The sequence below is a fragment of the Mustela lutreola genome, chromosome 6 (assembly GCF_030435805.1).
Source record: "Mustela lutreola isolate mMusLut2 chromosome 6, mMusLut2.pri, whole genome shotgun sequence".
NCBI classification, from domain to species: Eukaryota; Metazoa; Chordata; class Mammalia; order Carnivora; family Mustelidae; genus Mustela; species Mustela lutreola.
Window position 1 is genome coordinate 69,518,302 of NC_081295.1, and position 20,214 is coordinate 69,538,515.

At 37.1% G+C, this 20,214-nt stretch overlaps 1 protein-coding gene across 2 annotated transcripts in view; it reads right to left on the reverse strand.

Moving 5' to 3' along the window:
* ENPP1 (ectonucleotide pyrophosphatase/phosphodiesterase 1) overlaps positions 1 to 20,214 on the reverse strand; it is a 73,505-nt gene that overhangs the window by 20,919 nt on the left and 32,372 nt on the right. For both annotated transcript variants that reach the window (XM_059177531.1, XM_059177530.1), the window contains exons 2-13: positions 17,605 to 17,677; positions 16,027 to 16,143; positions 15,097 to 15,222; positions 13,982 to 14,042; positions 11,685 to 11,782; positions 9,707 to 9,786; positions 8,340 to 8,459; positions 7,182 to 7,291; positions 5,717 to 5,782; positions 5,132 to 5,204; positions 2,661 to 2,769; positions 1,561 to 1,692 (exon numbers count right to left, since the gene is read on the reverse strand). In XM_059177531.1, the coding sequence (XP_059033514.1) occupies positions 1,561 to 1,692; positions 2,661 to 2,769; positions 5,132 to 5,204; positions 5,717 to 5,782; positions 7,182 to 7,291; positions 8,340 to 8,459; positions 9,707 to 9,786; positions 11,685 to 11,782; positions 13,982 to 14,042; positions 15,097 to 15,222; positions 16,027 to 16,143; positions 17,605 to 17,677 (1,165 nt within the window). The remainder of the gene's footprint in view (positions 1 to 1,560; positions 1,693 to 2,660; positions 2,770 to 5,131; positions 5,205 to 5,716; positions 5,783 to 7,181; positions 7,292 to 8,339; positions 8,460 to 9,706; positions 9,787 to 11,684; positions 11,783 to 13,981; positions 14,043 to 15,096; positions 15,223 to 16,026; positions 16,144 to 17,604; positions 17,678 to 20,214) is intronic.

Genomic DNA, 20,214 nt, shown 5'->3' on the forward strand with positions numbered 1-20,214 from the left:
TCTATCTGCCCATGCATCTAGATCTAGTATGATGGCCTGGTATAAAAATTAAAAAACAAACACGTCTTACATAAGCATACCAGATATCTGGGAAGACCTATTCCAAGCCTAGCAACGTTTATCTCTAGAAAGAGGAAATCAGTTGTGAATAACAGAGGTTTAGGGAAACTGCTACTTTTTACTTTACATATTTTGATATTTGATAATTCCAGAATTTTCAAATAAAAAGGACATGGGGGACCTTAGAAAAGAGGGCAAACAGACTTGTTTTGAAACTGAATTTGCATAGCAAGACCACAAATGTAGTGTACTCTGGACTACAAATCAATAAGTGTGTAGCTTTCCAAAGATTCTTCTAGCTGTACTTTATGTAAGTTTGAGAAAATTATTCAGATAAAAGAACATGTATTGTATATACATCTTATGTCTGTATATTGGTAAATAAATACAGATATAGTATTTTGCTTTAATTTGGAAGATAGAGGCCTAATGAGGTAAGGGTGTCATCAAAGCTTAGCCATCCCATCCTAAATAGTTCTGGGCACTGACCCCACCTGTACAGTTCTTATATCAGGCTTTGTAACAACCGTATACTACTTTTATAAATTAAAACAAAATACGAATTAAAACTTACGAGGCATGTACAGAGTCTACGCTGAGTGTCACTATGTTAACCTACTGTTTAATATCTGCATGAACACTTTCCTGAAATAAACTCTATTTCTCCCCATGAATATTCAATAGTTCTATGGAAACATACAACATTCAGTGCCCAAACCTAACCAGTTCCAATAAATGTCACACAAGCTTTTTTCTCTTTCTGTTTCAAAGTTAACTGTCACAGAAAGATAAATAAGACTTGCTGGTGGTATCTGAAAGTTACCAAAGAGCAATCAGAAAGTAGGCAATAACAGAGGTGGAAACAGTTAGGAAATGGACCTCACTTGCAAAAGAATTAATATTTTTAGAAAATTTCCTGGCAGTTGGGGTTCCACATGTAGTCAAGAAAGAATGTGAAATTTCTTCTTTTCTGTTTACAAAACACATTCTTACTGTGTTTTGGAATGGTCAAGGAAAGTCATTTCTGAGGACAGAAACCAGCTGTTTATAGAATTTTAAGAACTACAGAAGTGCCAACATTCCTCCTCATAATAGAATATTATTCCAACAACTCTAAGCTATTTTAATGGAATGTCATTAATTAAACTTGAATACATGTAGCCGAACTTTTCAGGTTTTTTTTTTTTTTTTTTTTTTTTTTTTTTTAGTATAAGTAATCTCAAACCTAACACAAGTAAAACACACACTATAACATAAAATTGTACTAAGCTCATCAGATAATATGCTTAGCAATGAATAGCAAAGATAAGTGGTTAGACCTGTGTCTTCACACCCAGTGCCTTTATAAAATCTTTCTGGGTGCAGAAGATCTGCACTGGAGAATTAATCATGAAAAGGAAATTAAGTTTAACCATTGCACTTTAGTGTAGAGATAGAATAATTTAGAGGTATATATTCTGAATGTAATCATATTCAATGTTAGCAACCAAATATACTTACATGAAAAGTATTTATCTGGGACATCAGAGGGTCTCAATCGAGCTGCAGGTCCGTATACAATTTTAATATCTTTAACATCTCCCAAATATTTATTCAGATACACATATTTCTTGCAACTGCCTTGTTCCATGCCTGGGAGAAAAAAATTCTCAAACATGTTAGAACTTTAATAAGGAATTTTACATGTAGAAGAGAATTTCTTTCACTTCCAGAATTTAATTCACTAACTATGTGCTGAGTGCTCACATTAGTTAAATATCTAATAGGTAAGTCACAGAATTTCAGCCATATATACCACTTCACTCCCCCCCCCCCAAAAAAAACCTTTTTCCCTTCCTTCATCCACAATTAGTTTAATATTTCTTATTTATGTATTATAGTATCTTTTTATGAGGAAGAATATCACGGTTTCAAACTGAAGAGAAATGCCTACTCATTTTCCCCAGATCACCTAGAATATGAATGGTAGCATAAAATTCTCAGTCTCATTCCAGAACTGTAGCTTCTTCGGAACAGAATTTCTTACAATCATTTCTAGAAATAGCTTTTAGGAATTCTTTCTGAAGCAAACAATAACAATAAGCAAAAACAAAAAGAAAATTGTTTTCTATTTTCTTATGCACTCATTGCTTCTGTACTCCTAAGGCTGTTACACAAACATGTTCTAAAGGTCATAGTAAGAAAAAACGAAATTAACATAGTGCTAGAATTTATACTCCTTCTAAAATCAGATTTTTCATGCTAAAGAAAATAAGAAAAGCACATAATAATGTGTTCAAGTTAAATCTAGAACTATTAGACTAGATTTACCAAAATTTAGTATTACTTTTTTTTTTAGCTATCTAAAATTCCCGGTGTAAACCCAAGTCAGGAGATGGGTGCACTGTTATTGATAGGCTCTTAGGTTTCTGTGAATTCTGTACTTTATTTTACCTGTACTTTATGTCTAATATAATTTTTTCCTAAAAAATTTCCACAAAAAACTACATAAAAAAATTAACTGTAACAATCAGAAGAAATAAGGTCACAATAGCTAATCAAGGAAACTTTTTTGGGAGCACCATTTAACCTGAAGGGTAAATGATGCAAAGTCAGATTACCGTGATCTGAAACAAGGATAAGGTTCAGGCATCGATGTAAGTTCAGCTCTTTCAGACCATCCATCAGCATGCCAACCATGTTGTCAACCCTCTGCAAGACTCTAATGACCTACGAAAGGGAAGGGAGTTCATGTGATGGATTCCATACTAATGGTTATTTCTACATAAAACTATCTCTGTTAATACAGGGAAATTTCAGTGGATGCAACTATTATGATGAACTGATTTACATTAGGCTAAGCCAGGGCAGGTAAGGCAATGCCCGTTAACAGAAGAAGGGCCAAAAAAATAGTGGGGGGGGGGGTGCAAATCCCACACATGCTCAGTTATAAATATTAGGAATGACACCAGGGGATCTGATTGTCTAACCTGTCAAAGATGTTAAAATTCTTCATGAAATGCTTTTTATAGTTCTTATATTGTATTTGATTTTTAAAATTAGGAGGAAAACAACTCATTATTTCCTTACAAACTCTATGGATATTGAATATGTTTTATCGCAAGGACACAGAAGAGCAAATGGTTTTAGCAACTTGCTTAACCTGCTTTTCTGCTCTCCTTGCAAAACCACCTGAGGAAAATTCTTGGCAGTTCTATATGTGTTTTCTGTTGTGCATCAAATCTGTCTTGTCTCTATGGTCAATTAATTTCACTGTAATATGAAACAAGCTCCCTCAATGCGGTCTTTCATTTGCTTAAAGCTACCCAAGTAATTCAAATTGGATTTTTTAAGTATTAAAATAAAGTGGGTTCCAATGTGCCATTAGAATTTAAAAGAGGTTACACATTGGTAACTGTAATATAAAAAGCAATGGGCTCAATCTTGAATGCAGATGAATCAGAAAAAGTAGTACTTTGGCAAATCTTCAGTGAAATTAGAAAAGGCGGCACTAACGTTACAATTCCTATGATCTGATAATCAGACAATTACAAAATGATCCTTAGACTTATTTGTAGCCAAACTGACCTGGACAGGACACTAAGTTCCCTTAGTGAATGAATAAAAATTACACTAGCAGCTGGCCAATTGTCAAACCGACATAACACCGACAAGAAGCTTTCCCCTTCACTGATGATAATGTGGTTGCGTTGTCCGCCATGCGTCTTCCTTACCTCACGTCTAAGGACCATTTGTGCTTAGTTGAAGGACAGAAGCAAAGCAAGGACACATGGAATTACTAACTACATTGGAGCTACTACAGATGGATTTTGATGGAAAGATCTGGAAAGTAAATACAGCCCTAGGTTGAGGGTCAACTTCCCCCTCTCTTCACGCTCTTTTAGCTAACAAGATGGCCCCCAAAAGAACCTATGCTCTAAGGGGGCACATTTGGAGTAAACCCGGGGAAAGGGAAATCAGGAGAAGATGGATTAAGCAAGTGTTTTAAACTCAAGTGAGAAAAATGAGCTTATATTCTCCCCTCCTGCTCTTGCTGAAGCAAGAACTTAGAGCAAGTAGCACTCTCAAAACCAGAGCTCGCAACAGACACATGAAGATGGGCTCTGCTCTAAACTCTGAACTAAAGAGTCCTTGAGGCTCACCAACAATTTAGCTTGGGGGTAAAATTCTAGCTATTCCTAGTCTTTCATCTCCTAGAATCACATGGGGAAAAAGATAACAAAGAGTCTAAGATTAGGGACTGGCTACACTGATTCTCCTTTCCTTGTGACTAACAATACTCACAGATCCTTACTTCCTGTTTCTTTTCAGATCTCAGGTCACAGATAAAATATACATCATAAGGAAAGTCGGCTTAGAGATAAGAAGAAAGAAGCTCAAATCATTTTCTGTTTTAATGCTTCCTCTGCTCCAAGATACAAAAATCATACGGCCACACAAACACTGAAAGCAGTATTTGATCTTTTAAAGCTCTATACAGATTACAACATAGCCAGGAGTGAGCTAAGCTCCTTCAAGAGTGTCAGGTCAAATATACTGACCTTAGTCCATGAGCTGTTTCCCCATCTCTAGCTTCCTAGTAACTGCTCAATAAAACCACAGTAATTTCAAATTCTCTATAGTTTTGACAAAATTTCCCATATTTTGATGCCCAGGCTCTGTTGTGAACATGAGCTCAGAGATTAGTGATATATCTCCTAGGGTAGAGAGGTCACCGGAGGCTTCTTGTGGCATCTGACTAATTCTCTTATTATAAATAGAAAATTAGAGTTTTTCCCATTTATAACATTTCCAAAGACCCCTTACTTTTTAGGTTGATGTAGGGAGAAACGGAGTGGATAAAGGCTTTGGAATGGAGAATATGGGATTTACCCTCAGTTTGAGTTGGCACTGTCGAAAGTACAGACGAGACAAATTCTCCCGACCATTATTTTTATGAAAGGTCATCCTCTGGTTTAGTAAAATTGTGTTTACTACTCATTCCAGAATCATGGAATCTTAGAGACTGGTCTAGAAACCTGCTTCAAAGCAAGGTTTAGTTAGAAGCAATCACTGATAAAATGATACTTACTTCACTGCTGACCGGTCCATATGAATGACCTGAAGAATCTGGTTCTTCTAAATACAGAGTGTAAAAGTGTGGTCTAAATCAAACAGCATCAAAATGTAATATTTTATAAACACATTGTAAAACAGAACGGAAAAAATAACTTAACACTTGATAGTGAGTCTACAACACGGCGCCTGGGTGGTTCAGTGGGTTAAGCCTCTGCCTTCAGCTCAGGTCATGATCTCAGGGTCCTGGGCTCAAGTCCCGAACTGGGCTCTCTGCTCAGCAGGGAGCCTGCTTCCCCCCCATCCCCTTGCCTGTCTCTCTCTCTCCTTGTGATCTCTCTCTGTCAAATAAATTTTAAAAATCTTTTAAAAAAATAAATAATAAAAAATAAAAAGTCTACAACACTGGGATAACATTTCTAAACTTGCTGAGAAATTATTTACAGGTTTGGAGTTCTTCAAAATGCTCCATAAAAAGAGTTTATTTGGATACAAAATGCCAGAGACAAGTGCAATGTCTTCTTGCAGCTCATTTTAAAATATTGTGTAATTTCTATAAAACAAAGGAGTATTTCCCATAGAAAATTAGGCCTCTACATACCTTTCATCTTTAGGAAGCTGCAACCACTTAAGAATAGTTAAAATCCTTTCTTCAAAAGGTACTGAGCTAAAATTAAGAACAAGCAAAATGAAACAATCTGTGACAATTGTTGAGTTTAAAATACCAGTGATTTTCTTATGCAAAATAGCACTGAAAGACTAAAACAATCCCATGCATTAACTGTGTTTGAAGCAATGCAGAAGTTTTATTTGAAAACTCAATAAAGGAACAAAGGTTAAGCTTTACACATAATTACACAAATTAATTCCTTAGCCCGTCTTAATATAAGCTATGCTTAGACTCAACTAAAACAAACTCTGTTCTATAGAAATGCTTCACATTTTTTTTTTTTTTTAAATTGGAGAGGCTGGGGGCACCTGGGTGCCTCAGTCATTAAGCATCTGCCTTCAGCTCTGGTCTTGATCCCAGAGTCCTGGGATCAAGCCCCGCATTGGGCTCCTTGCTCAGTGGGAAGCCTGCTTTTCCCTCTCCCACTCCCCCTGCTTGTGTTCCCTCTCTCTTGGTGTGTCTCTGTCAAATAAATAAATAAAATCTTTAAAAAAAGAATTGGGGGGGGAGGAGTGTGTGCCTGGGTGGCTCAGTGGGTTAAGCCACTGCCTTCAGCTGGGGTCATGATCTCAGGGTCCTGGGATTGAGCCCCGCATCGGGCTCTCTGCTCAGCGGGGAGCCTTCTTCCGGCCCACCCCTGCCTGCCTCTCTGCCTACTTGTGATCTCTGTCAAATAAATAAATAAAATTAAAAAAAAAAAGAAAGAAAGAATTGGGGAGGCTGTAGGGGCACCTGGGGGGTGCAGTCTGTTAAGCGTATGACTCTCGATTTTGGCTCAGCCATGATGTCAGGGACATGAGACCAAGTCCCGTGTTTGGCTCCTCAGTGTGTGAGAAGTCTGTTTGAGATTCTCTCTCTCCCTTTCCCTCTGCACCTCCCCCAGCTCACACATTCTCTCTCTCTCAAATAAGTAAATTTTTAAGGGGAAAAACAAACAAACAAATAAATAAATAAATATTTGCTTCTTGTATCTACTCAAGGATGTTATTCCTGTATCTGAGAAGAGCAATTGCTACCAGGTGAATGACCTGTGTGTCGATACATTCTATAAAGCGTACCTCTTGGACAGCTCACTTGCTCATGATTCTTAAAAAGCCACAGTCACCACAACTTCCTATTTTATTCCTGCCCAAGGATCTGAATGCAAACTCCAACATGCACCAGCACTTCTTAGAAAACCTCTAAAAAAAACTCAGCCTAGTTTTGCTGTCCATCCATCTATCTAAAACTTACATACCCTCCATCTAAAAGGTAACTGAGATAGAGTTCTTATTCTGACTGTTCTCATGTTTCAGCCAACATATCACAGAAATGCTAGAACTTAGCACTTGATAAAAAGGAGAAGCTGAGATTTAGAACAAATGAGCTGTTCTGAAAAAAGTGCGTGTATACATACCCATTATATATTTTATAGATGTCTGGGAGAATTCCATTAATTTTCACATCTGATCCTGGCCAAAAAAAGGTGCCACTTCTCAGGCCTTGATATTTCGTGGTGAGCCAAATCTGGGGAAGAGAGTGAACCCAAGTCAGAAAACTATACAACTGTGCATCTGTTAGGCAAGTATGTGTTCATGGGACATCATTTCCCCCAAGTGCTACAGGATTTCTGAAGTGAAGGAGTTTCAGCAGTGAGACTACAGAATAATCAATAGGACACCGGACAGCAGCAACATGAAACCAAATAGAGAGCACTTAACCTAAAAAATATAGACGCCATCAGCTGGAAACCTCTGCAACTTTCAGAGCCCTAGCCTTTGATTTTAACAGGCACCCCTTGCAAGAAAAAAATATTCCCAAACACACATGTGTTTTATGTGTTGACATTTTTATTATGTGACTAACACATATTAAGCACCTCCTGCCAATTACAATTCTAAATAGTATCCCCAGAAGCATCCCAATTATTAATGTGGTTAATCCTCACAATAACCCCCTGAGGTAGATAACAGTATCATCTACAGTATAAATATAAGAAAACTGAGCCACTGAAAGAATAATTTGCCCAAAGTCACATAGTTTCAAATATCAGCACTAAAATATGAATTTATACCCTGCAAATTAAACATCATGCTTTTTTTTTTTCCTTCTAAGAGGAATATTGAGACTATCCAAAAAGACCCCACAGAATTTTTGTGGCGGTTTTTTAAAAATACAAAGAACACATACAAATCATGGCCGGAAAGAATCTTCTCAGCATATACAAATGAAGTCAGAGTTTACCTCCTTCAGTAACAGTTTTGTATGGATCAAAATATGGCCCCCAGACTACGGCTACAAACTACTGGTACAAGAAGGTAGAATTAAGCAGAAAAGAAAAAAAGTTCAGAATTTCCCCAACCTGGCTATGAAATAAAACTACACCCACTGCACAATGATACAAGATTTAGGATTATCAGCATTCCTTTCATGTACAAAAGGATGGCCACAGACAGGATCAATGACATAAGTTATTAAAAGCTCCAGGGAATCTGTTGTTTTACTCTGATTGAAAGAGATGAGAATAATTTAAAAAACAAACTATTTTAGTAGCTAAAACAAACAAACAACTCACTGGTTCTCCTTTGTACCAGGCAGGATTAAATTTCTCCTTACTTTTAAGTGCAAAGAAAGCGTTAATTTTGGGATCATATATTTTATTGTCAATTATGCCATGGGATTCTGGATAAAGTCCCTAAAAAATAGAAAAACAGGATTTATGCAACTTGTGAGGGTTTTTTTTTTTCATTTTTTATTTTTTATTGACATATAATGTATTATTAGCCCCAGGGGTACAGGTCTGTGAATCGCTAGGTTTACACACTTCACAGCACTTACCATAGCACATACCTCCCCATTGTCCATAACCCAACCACCCTCAAGCTGTCAGTTTTTTAACATGAAATAAAGTTCAAGAATGAAAGCATCGAAGAGAAAACAGGTAACTGAAGCTGCAAGAAACTTAACGTAGTTTAAGGAGAGAAGAACAAAACAACGTGACTGTCAAAACACAACCAACCACTCAAGATTTTATAATATAGTATTTGCGTTTTAAATTATGTAACAGGAGAAATTAAGTTAGGAATGGTATGGATGAGGAGCTATATAAATAAGCAGCCTCCCCAATTTTTTAAAAAGATTTTATTTTTATGTATTTATTTATTTGGGAAAGACAGTGTGCAAGTGGCGGGGGAGGAGCAGAGGGAGAGGGGCAGGCGGACTCCACGCGGAGCAGCGCCCAACGTGACCCGGATTTCATAACCCTGAGATCACGACCTGGGCCAAAATCAAGAGTCAAATGCTTAACCAACTGAGCCATCCAGGCACTCCTACAGCCTCCCCAATTTTTAAAAAAAGTGTCCTACTTTCCTTTTGCATTGCTGAGTAAAGCATTTCTGTGGAACAAACATTTAGTTGAGTCTGAGCATACACTTGTATTAATACAGGCTAAAGAATTAATTTCCGGGCTTCAACCATAATGCCTAATGAATTTGACTATTTTTCTGGACTCCAATTAAACTGGGAAACTTTGAAACAAAAACAGGGCTGCAATCCTATGAAGAGTCAGGCAAACTGGATTGCTTAAACTTATATATCAAGGTGATCAAAAAGACAAGTTGAGAACCCATAAATGTAGGACAAATTTGTACAAATAGAGCAAGCTACAAAACCATAAGAAGAAACAAGACACAAAAATTGGAGAATCTTAAACTGAAAGGAAACCAAGAAGAGTCTTTAGTCACTTCTTTTCAAGATGGAAAACCTGAGACCAGAAGGTAAAGTGACCTTCCCCAAATTAACACAATTAGTGGCAAAGACTAGGTTTCCTCGCTTAATCACATATTGGAAAACAAGTGATCTGATGTCTAATTATTGGTTCAAAAAATGCAACTTTTACACCTCTCTTCTGTGAACATACAAAAGTTGGAACTTGGAGCTTACCGTGACAATGCTGTAGTGATTGGGAAAAGTTTTTGTTGGATATACTGGTCTCATGTTTTTGGCGTATGTTCCACAGTTTTCTATAAGGGAAACAAATTAAAGATTGTTATTAAATGCAACTGACAATCTGTTTACTTCATCTAGCTTTCCTGCCAAATAAGTCTAAACAGCTTTAAAAAAATAACCCCAGAGGGATTTATAACCATATAAAAATTTAGAGTTAATTATAAAGCAACATTGTAGAATCAAATTCAATGTTAAGAGTTAATTTTTCTCAAAAAAATATTGAACAAAATAATTAAGCCAATGAAAGAATTATCCCATGTTATCAATAACATAAAGTTCCAGAAGGAGCATGTACAATAATGACACCTACTATAGCTCTGTCCAATATTACTTAGTGGTCATATACCTAAGTTATATGAGGTACTTAAAAAAAAAAAAAAAGAAAAGAAAACCCTACACTGATGCCAAAATCTGCAAAATTAAAACAAGGCTGAAGCAGCAGCTGAGGGGGACAGTGTCCCAGTGTGAAAATCCAGAACCAGCTATGTCTGGACAAACTCAACACAACTCTAAAGACAAAAGGCATCTTCTGGCTTCATGCTGGAGAAAGCACAGAAGCCAGACTGCTCTGGATTTAGCCTTGGTGTTAGACTCACGGTGTCATGCTCCTTTTCTCCAGCCTCTACTACTGAGAAAAAAAACCACAAAAACTAATGATTCTAGCATTTCAATAAATCACTGCTGAAAATGTTCCTCAAATTAGCAAGTGTCTATCTATCTCAATGCCTTCCAAACAGTGCAGAATTACAGGGTATGTCCCCTAAGTATCCAAAGCTAGGGCTTAGGCTGACTGTGTGCTGGTTCCTTTAAAAACTTCACATATAGTACCCACAACTCCTTAATTCTGAACCCGGGATGCCATCTTTGCTGCCATGGAAACAAAGAGACCCCTTAAGGGTCACAAAGGACCAGATTCAGGCCTCAAAGCCCGTGGGCCTAACTGCTAAGAACAGAGCCTTCCTTGACCATGACTGCTTTTTTGCTAAAGATTTCTTTTCATGTCAATGATTACTTATAAAAATTATTCTCTTCTAGGTAGAAATTAAAAAGAGACATGTTTTAAAAGTTTCCCAAAATTATTTTGGTTCATCATAAAAGTAGTAAAATAAATGCACATGTGTAATTACTGAGAGTGATTTTCATATTTAAACTAATCTCATATACTCAAGGCTAATAAGTAATATTTTAGAATTCCAGAACACTAAAATCACTGTATTAACTTCTATTTCAGCCTCACATTACACTGTAACTACTTAACTTCTCATCACTGAGAATGAGCAAAGTTCTACAGTTTTTATGCCCATATGCAATTCTTTTCCTTTCTCAATAAGCAGTGATGATACAAGTGATACCCATATAACTGGGGCTTAATGTGATTTAAAACTTGAGCATTAATATTAAGACCACTCTACTACTGCATCAATAACTTACAGAATAGTCATTCAATTAAGGCCTTGTATGAGGCAAAGAAATTGGAAGGATGCTACATGATACTATAGGATAACTAGCAAATATTCTACACTACTAGAATCATATCAGAAATACTTTCAGTTTTGAAAATTCCATTTTAAGATGTAATAAATATCAAATAAATGATTTTTCCACAAAAGGAATCTAAAATTCTAAGAAAAAATACATACATACATACATACATACATACAGGTATCTATAGTGTGTGTGTGTGTGTGTGTGTGTGTGTATATAAACTGTATTACCTTAGAAGTATTTAAAAGGCAGCTTCAAAGTAATTATAATATTGGAGACTAATTCCTTATCATCAGGTTCAACTACTTCATCATAGTGATGTTTGGTAAAACACATCCTGCCAGTATTTTTCCAAAGAAAGCCCGCATCCCTAGTCTATCTCACTGAAACAGTGACACTCCCAATAGTGAACTCTGAAGTTACTCACTTAGTTTGCTAATAACAGGAAGAAGGCCACCCCAGGTGTGTAAATATTCTGCCCTGAAGCCATCCAAGGAAAATAAGAGGGTAGGAGGCATTTCAAACCTGGATAATGAGAAAGGGAAAAAAAAATGTTTAAAAAAGTAGATGGAAGACACACATCCAGTGAAGGTTCTTTTCCTCCCTTGGCACAGGTCCAATGAAGATTTCTCACTTAGGTCAGCCTGTGATCTAAAGGAAACTAACATGTTCAGCAAGCATCCTTATAAAGGAGATTTCACATTGATATGCAATATACATGCTTTTACATTTCATTATCTGTATGATATAAACATATATCATCAAATAGGATTTCTCAAGCACTCAGACCATGTTGAACCATTGTATGGACACTAGCATTCATAGTCCCTGCTTATTCCAAAAGCTGGACCAAATGCTACTAAAATATAATAATATTTTCCCACTTTGCAGAATGCTAATAAATAGCATTCTCTAAATTACGTTTTTGTTTCCAGTAAGTTTTTTCCTGAACAATCACTTTCTGATATCATCTCTATATGAATCTGCTAGATGGTAGCTCATATCACATAAACTATATATATAAAATTTAGTTTTTGAATTTACTATATTGAAAAGACAGTACTATTTAGTAGAGACGTTTGAAATGTATTCATTACTTTTTAATAAATAAACAACAAGGAAATGACCCAAAGCTAGGAATAAACAATGAGGGTATGTGCGCATGCACACATGCAAACACAAACACACACACACACAAAATGCACGTGGTGTGGAAATCCAAAGGAGGAGAAACATTTACAGTGACGCGCTCAGTCAAGGAGAACAACTATGGGCAGCTGTTATACAGCCAAACCAGAACAGGCATGGTTCAGAACTTCTGAACTTATAATAATACCTGGTGGACGAGGAGAGTTATGGATCACAGGCTCACCATAAAAGAACTTCCCACTTAAAGTTTACGGAGTAATTTAAAATTTGACAGTAAATGCCTAACTTTGCCTTGCCTTTTTTCAATTCTACCTCCTCCTCAGCTTACTCTCTCACACAAACACAAAAGGAAAAAGAAAAAAAAAATTGGTATGTAATTTCCACTAACTCATGTTTGCACCATAGCTCAGTTAGAAGATTCCAGAATCAGATGCATAGGGTCTCAATGGTCCATCACTGTATAAAATCATTTGTATTCATTCAACATAAAACATAAACTACTCATTGTGCCAGTGTAAATTTTGTAAATTATAAAATTTACAAGGTAAATACTTCTAGTATCATAACACAGGTTCCTAATTACGATCTCATTGTAAAGAAAGGAACAGTTACATTTCCACTAAAAGGATCAATATTACAACTGAAAAATCATCATCAGTATGTAGAAGGAAAAGAAAGATTCAAAATTCACTAAATCTAAATTTTCCAATAAATCTTGGACTTAAAGGACAGCACAACATACAAGAGAGGTCCCTTTGAAAAAAGTCTCTTCTACTGTGATTTTTGGTTTGGGTTTAGTTTTTGCTGCAGCTACTACTATTGTTTTAAACAAAAAAGTACTCTCTCATCCAAAAAAAAAGAATACACATCCTATAAAGCAAAAATAAATTATATACAACAAAAAAATAAGCTAAAGCACAGCTTTAAATATTTTAATAGTTTGGAAAAAAATGATGACTTTAAAAAGATAAAAATGTATTTCTGAAGATGAATAATTCAAATTATATGAGTTAAGAGATCTCAATTGGAGCAGAAGTAAATGTATGTAACATCTTCATAAAATCCCCCCTCCCATGAATTGCACACAAATTTTTCTGATGGCCTAGCATACATAAGGTACTGTGAAAAATACTTTAAGGGCAAAAAGAACCAAAATGAATTATAAAAATTATGCAACATTCTCTCACAGATACATTGCTTATCCCTCTAATTTATAAGTGAACCAAAATATAAAAAAAAATTAAAAGAAAACTGTAAAGTGATTTGCTACAGATTTAACTCTCAAAGCTACAAATGGAAGTAAAGGGTCTTCCTTCCTGAGGAGAAAGACAAAAGATTTCCACCCCCTGCTCATGAACACTACAGACTAGATAGTCAATAATCTCTCTTTTTTCTGTTAGCTTCTGGAAGAGGAAGACATTCCATAATTAACTACACCACTGGTGCCCAACACAAAGCCTGACTAAAAATACCATTTAATGAACCAAGGATTGGTTATTATTTTTATCTTTTCAATTTGGAAAGAGAAAAAGAAATAGTACCTCAGAAAAATAGTATTTCAGAACATCATCTTACCCTGCTGGACACTCTGGCTCATTAATGTTGTCACATGTTTCTTCTACCCAACTTTTCTCTCCTAAAATATTTTCAAGAAATAAGACAAGTTGAACACACTGAAGAGTACCAATGATTGTGATGCTGGGAGACATTATGAAAGGGTCCAAAACGAAAATGTCAACAGATATATAGATAATATGGGGCATGATTCTAGGAAAATACAACAAATACAGGAAGTTACACTCTTTCATAGTAAGAGTTAGTTTATATCAGAAAGAAAAAAAATGTGTAATTGTAAGACTAAAACACATTACTGTATTCGCGAGAACCGAGAGGCATCTTTTTCACTCTTTAGTTGTTAATATTTTCAGGCAAAATTTACAAGCCTCCTTTTTTTTTTTTAAGATTTTATTTATTTATTTGACAGAGAGAGATCACAGGCTCCTTGCTGAGCAGAGAGCCCAATGTGGGGCTCGATTCCAGGACCTTGAGATCATGACCTGAGCCGAAGGCAGAGGCTTAACCCACTGAGCCAGCAACCCAGGTGCCCCTACAAGCCTCCTTTTATCCACCCAACAACATCTTCTAGTACTAAATCCTCGATATCATAGTTCCTCTCATATCAATTGCAAAGAACTCTGGGACAAAACATCAGCATATCATCAGTTTACATAATATCCTATGACCCTGGGCTGTAATTTCACATCTATTCTTTTAACACGTGGCAGACACTGTCTTCATTCACTATGAGGGCACCTGGGACACCGAAGTCAGCCAGGACAGCAAAAGACATCTTTCCACAAGGCAGCATGAAATATGGAGCTGATGTCAAAATAACATGAAGGGGGCGGTAGCAGGAGAGGGAGTGACTATGGCTAGAACATGATTTGCTGAGCATAGACAGTAGTAATTCTTTACCCGACGGATGGGTACAAAATTCACTGCGTACTTTCTTTACTCAGATGTGTTTGAATCTTCCCTTGGTAAAATGTTTTTTTAAGTATTTTCTCAGCCAACATAGTTGATCCCTAGGTAAGACTCATAGTGTAAAAATGACCCCTCTGCAAAACCCCACCACCACCGAGGAGGATGGCGAGCTGCCGTGGAACAAGATGGATATGTAGAGAGCTGACCTCGGCACACGGCGCTATAGTTGATACAGCAGTCGCCCTTGTCCCTGCAGTCATCGGAACAGGAGCAAAGGCTTCTGGACAACCTTTTTTCACCACATCTGAATTTGCTACAAGTCCATATACGTTCTAGAAACAAACAACAAAATACACGTTACGGTCCCAATTCAACACATCTGACATGGACCCAGACTTGCTCTCTTCTGGAGCAGGATCCACAAGACACCATGAACACTTTCATAATTCATAGTTCCTCGCAGAGCCTGCCACTGCAGTGGTCGAGCTGAACTAACAGACAGAAAACATGCAAGAAACAATTGCTATTATGTTGCTAAAAAGAACAGAATTTCATCATTTTAAAACACGGACAAACATTATTATCATATAATTCAGGCTTTTTCCGCCAACCACCTTCAGGGTTCTCAAAATTTAATCTGAACCTAGTCCGTTCTCATTTAAATATTAAATATGCAAGTCATACGTAGAGAAATCCAAATCAAACTGAGAACATTTCCATATTCTGATTATTTTATTTTGAAGTATAAGCAGAACTTAAGTACACTGAAACTAATGTAACATTCTGTGTCAACTCTACACTTCAATAAAAAGAAGTAGATGTCTAGGAACTCTTGTTTTAATGAGCCCACATTGAAAATATTCATATATTTCAAGCAGACTTTTGACGTTAGTTTAAGTGCAAATTAGATTATACTGGCTTTCAGCATACGTTAAAACGGGGCATGGTTTGGCTAGCCATAAAGGGTTGAATAAGGCAAAACTTGTAATTTTTTTTCTCTAAGGAAATACAAAAGCCAAAATTTTAAAAATCTCAAGTGAGTTAGATAAATCCCATACCTAAAAGATGCAGAACTTATATCTGATCTTTTATTAATGTCCACGGCCCCTTCTTTTTCCCTGCATATTTTTATTTACCTGGTTCTATACATGTCTCCTGGTAATCCAGACAGCAGTTTCCAAGGTCAACGCAAGCGACATCACAGCGGCAATTCCCAAATGTTCTCTCAAAGCAACGACCTTTGCAACTTTTAACTAAAAATAGTGAATACTGCATTAGAGCTTTCAGATCACAGAATCACAAAGCAATCAACTGACAGACTTAAGATAGATAGATTCAAATCCTACCTGACAGAACACGGATGGTGAAATAAAGGCACCCAAGAATCTTTTCAGAAATACACACAGAAAGTGGCACAAAGAAAAGGCACAGAGTTTTGATTTTATCTCTTGTCATAGAGAAATAGAACTTTTAAAACTGATTACAAACCCGACTGGGGCTTATAAGACTTAAATCCTTACGGCACGGTAAAGAAAAGTCAGAAGGAGGACTTGCGCTGAATGTTTTATGCTCAGAAAAGATTGGCTTAGACAGCAATAACGTTCTCTAAAATTTTGTATGTGAGGTTAAGATTTTAAAAACGATTCTCTGAATATTTCAGAAAGAGAAAGAATGCCGGACATACCCCATCCCCAGTCTTGGTTTATAAAAGAAGTAATGTAATGTCCCTATGTGAGCTTTCTGCTGGAGTGACCCTCCCCATCACCTAAAACACCCATTTAGCCTTTAGGCACAGCCTAATGCATGAACTCCCCAAGTCAAGGTATGATTTCCTTTTTTTAAGTTTTTATAAAACCTTGTTCTTTCCCCACCCTCCCCCACCCCCGTCACTTCCTTCCATCGGAACTAGGGCATTTGGTTAATAGCCTGGTCTCACACTAGACTCCCAGCTTCCTAAGGACAAAGACCAGTATACTGTGTATACTGTGCATACTGTGTCCCAGCAGCCCACAAGATGCTGGGCTATAGTTGGTACTAGCAAGTTTCTGTTAAAACGGATACATGGAAGGAAGATTTTTTATTAAAAACAGTAATTTTATGTTGTAACTGTTTACTACATACTTGGAAAAAGCTAGGTTTTCATTAGATTACTAAAATCCACTTGTAAGATAATACAAATCCAACAGAAAAAAAGCAGTAATCCTATCTCCTGACCACCAAATCCCACGATTTTAAAAGCAGTGAGGACACGTAACAGTAAGTTTCGGGTTGCCCAGTGACACTGAATGGTTACCTAGTAACCCTGCCAGGACTGCTTCAGAGACTAACTCCCTGGGGAAAGAGTGTCCTAGGAGTCCCTGGAGAGGCAGGGAGAAGGCTCCACGGGCCCAGCACCAGAATCTTTAGGCCATTATTTGCTTGTTTGTTTGAATTTTTTTGTTGTTGTTTTGGGGTTTTCTCTTTGTTTGATTGACTTTTTTGGTCCAAGCCCGTCTTTGTTGTTTTAGGATGCAGTTCTGCAAATAGGTAAAATTTTATATGGCCGATTCAATGAAAGAGCTTCAAGAAGGCTCAAACCAGCATCAGGTCTGCCATAACTACGGACCACCCACAGATTAGGATATAATGCTTTTCTCAATCATATTCTGAAGAAGTCTAAATAGCAACACACATACACACAAGTGTGTGTACATGTGAATTACTGTAGTAATTACCTTCTTTGGCACAGCTTGGTTTCAACCCAAATATACAACCAAGGATTGTTGTTAACACACAGACTGACAATACCTGCAGAGAGAAAAAAAAATTATATGGCTTCAAACTCTTTTATTTCATCAAATGTTTCTGAAGTTGCTGGTGCTGCTGTTTCTTGATGTGCTTTGTGAAAATTCAAACTCCACACCTAGGCTTTGTGCATTTTTCTTTATGTATGTTATACTTCAAGAAAAAGTTTACTTAAGTGTTAGCAAACGAATCTATGCCATCGAAGATGAATGCTTCCAGAAACTTCCCAGTGAATGCAAATGAATCCAGTCAGAATTTGGAAATAATTAAGGGAAGGAGAGAGGAAAACAATCTATTTAGAGGTTCATTTTCTTAATTCTTTCTTAATTCTTCATTTTTTCTTCATTCTTTCTTATTTGTTAATCCACAAAAGGCAATATGAGACTAGTAGATGCCTCTTTTACATAATTTAACTACACAAACCTAAACAATATCCTAACATGCCCCATGCCCCACAGCAGCTTGTGGGAACAGGCACTACTAGACAGGACTAGGCACCTGCACTGTGGGCCCAAACGTTACCACACACTGGTTGTGTAACTTGGGGGAGATCACGAACATGCTCTAGACATCAGATTACTCCCCTATACAAGTAAAGGGCTAGACTACATGGATCTCTAAAAATCTTTTCAGCTCTAACATTTTGCCTCTTTCTCATTCTCCACTCTTGGGGCCTTTGGCATTTTAAGATAGACAGATATACCAGAAAGAATTTTTACTTGAGAATTAGAAAAGGAGCAAGAATAATAATAATAATAATAATAATAATAATAATCCATAGAACAACCCTCTATATTTTTAGCAGCATGCAGTTTCCTTGACAGATCTCTGGAATCTCACTTAGCAGGAAAATCCAACAAACCACGCATTCAGTACCAACTATGTGTAAAGCCTGAATTATGCACAGGAAAGAGGAAGAAATGCCTCAGGGAGCTTCTATCTGTTCGGGAAAACATAAATATGAAAGCATAAATGGCTCATATTTGGCAGGTACTAGGAGCAGCTCCCATTCCACAGTTGTTTAAAGAAGGAGAAAGGTTGCAGTGGTTGGAGAGAATGAGGTCAGAGAAGGCTTCAGGGAGAAAAGCTTTAGCCAGGACTCTGAAAGGGGGAGATGATGGTATGAGATGATAGATGATCTGATAGAGAACACTTGTAGGAGTAAGGACAGCATCAGGACCGTTCTGAAGGAAGAAATGGAAGGCAACAAATGAACAGTGAGCAGCCTACTTTGGCGAGAACAAAGAATATGCAAAGGGGAATGAATGTAGTGACAGGTGGAGTGGTGTTTCCCCAAAGCCAAGCTAAAGAGATAACAGAGACCAGAGGAATGGGTAAATGGGACAAGGTGGATGGTGGGTGCAGGCTTTTATGAACTCGCTCCCCCAAATGGGACACCAAGTTTAACTGTATATGGCAGTTGCCAGGTTAAGTACTGGATACTCAGTAATAAAACAGACATGACCTTTGTCCTTGAGGTGCCTAATGTCAAGTGACTGCAAGAGCTAAAGAGAAAGGAAATAATAAGTAAACTGAATTGGCAGGTCTGACTTATTTCAGAAGAAAATGAGGGTGAAGGAAGAGGGAGCAAGAATATAGTGGGTCTCAGGCACCTGGGTGGCTTGGTCAGTTAAGTGCCTGCCTTTGGCTCAGGTCATGATCCCAGGGTCCTGGGATAGAGTCCCATATCAGACTCCTTGCTCAGCAGGGATGCTGCTTCTCCCTCTGCCTGCCTCTCCCATATCTGTGCTTGCTCTCTCTCTCTTTCTGACAAATAAAATCTTTAAAAAAAAAAAAAAAGGATATAAAGTGGGCCTCAAACACAACAGGGTCTAGGTGAAGTCTTTCCCCTAGGAAATCAAAAACCTAAGTGTATGTATATCCACTGAAATAGGGAGTCATCAGAGGAAGAGGTTGGACAAACAAGTAAACATTGGCAAACAGAACAAGGTACTAGCAGAGCACTAACAGATTCCCCTAAACCTTCGATGGTGGTATAAGCAGGCACAAACATATGAAAGGTAATTTTTAAGTCTCTATCAAAAACACTAAAAACTCTTTCTGTCGGTGATGAACATATAGGGAAATGAAAAAATTGTAAAACTCATTGTATTTAGTATACTATAATTTAAAACATGGAGAATTAAAGTTTTCATGATAATAAACTTATGAAGAATGTTTGAACAGTGCTTTATCTTCTCATCATACAGCTTACAATACAGAGTAAGTATCTTTTCCAGGCCTTGGCAAACCACCGCATTCCTTTCCACGCTTAATTTTCCATATTTCAACCTTTGGACTTTTAATAATGTGAAGTATCTCCATGAGTTCCTGTAATATGAATTCTTTTTTTTTTTTTCTAAGATTTTATTTATTTATTTATTTATTTACTTGACAGAGAGAGAGAGAGAGAGAGAGATCACAAGTAGGCAGAGAGGCAGAAAGGTAGGCAGAGAGGGAGAAACAGGCTCCCCGCCAAGCAGAGATCCTAATGTGGGGCTAGATCCCAGGACCCTGGGATCATGACCTGAGCCAAAGGC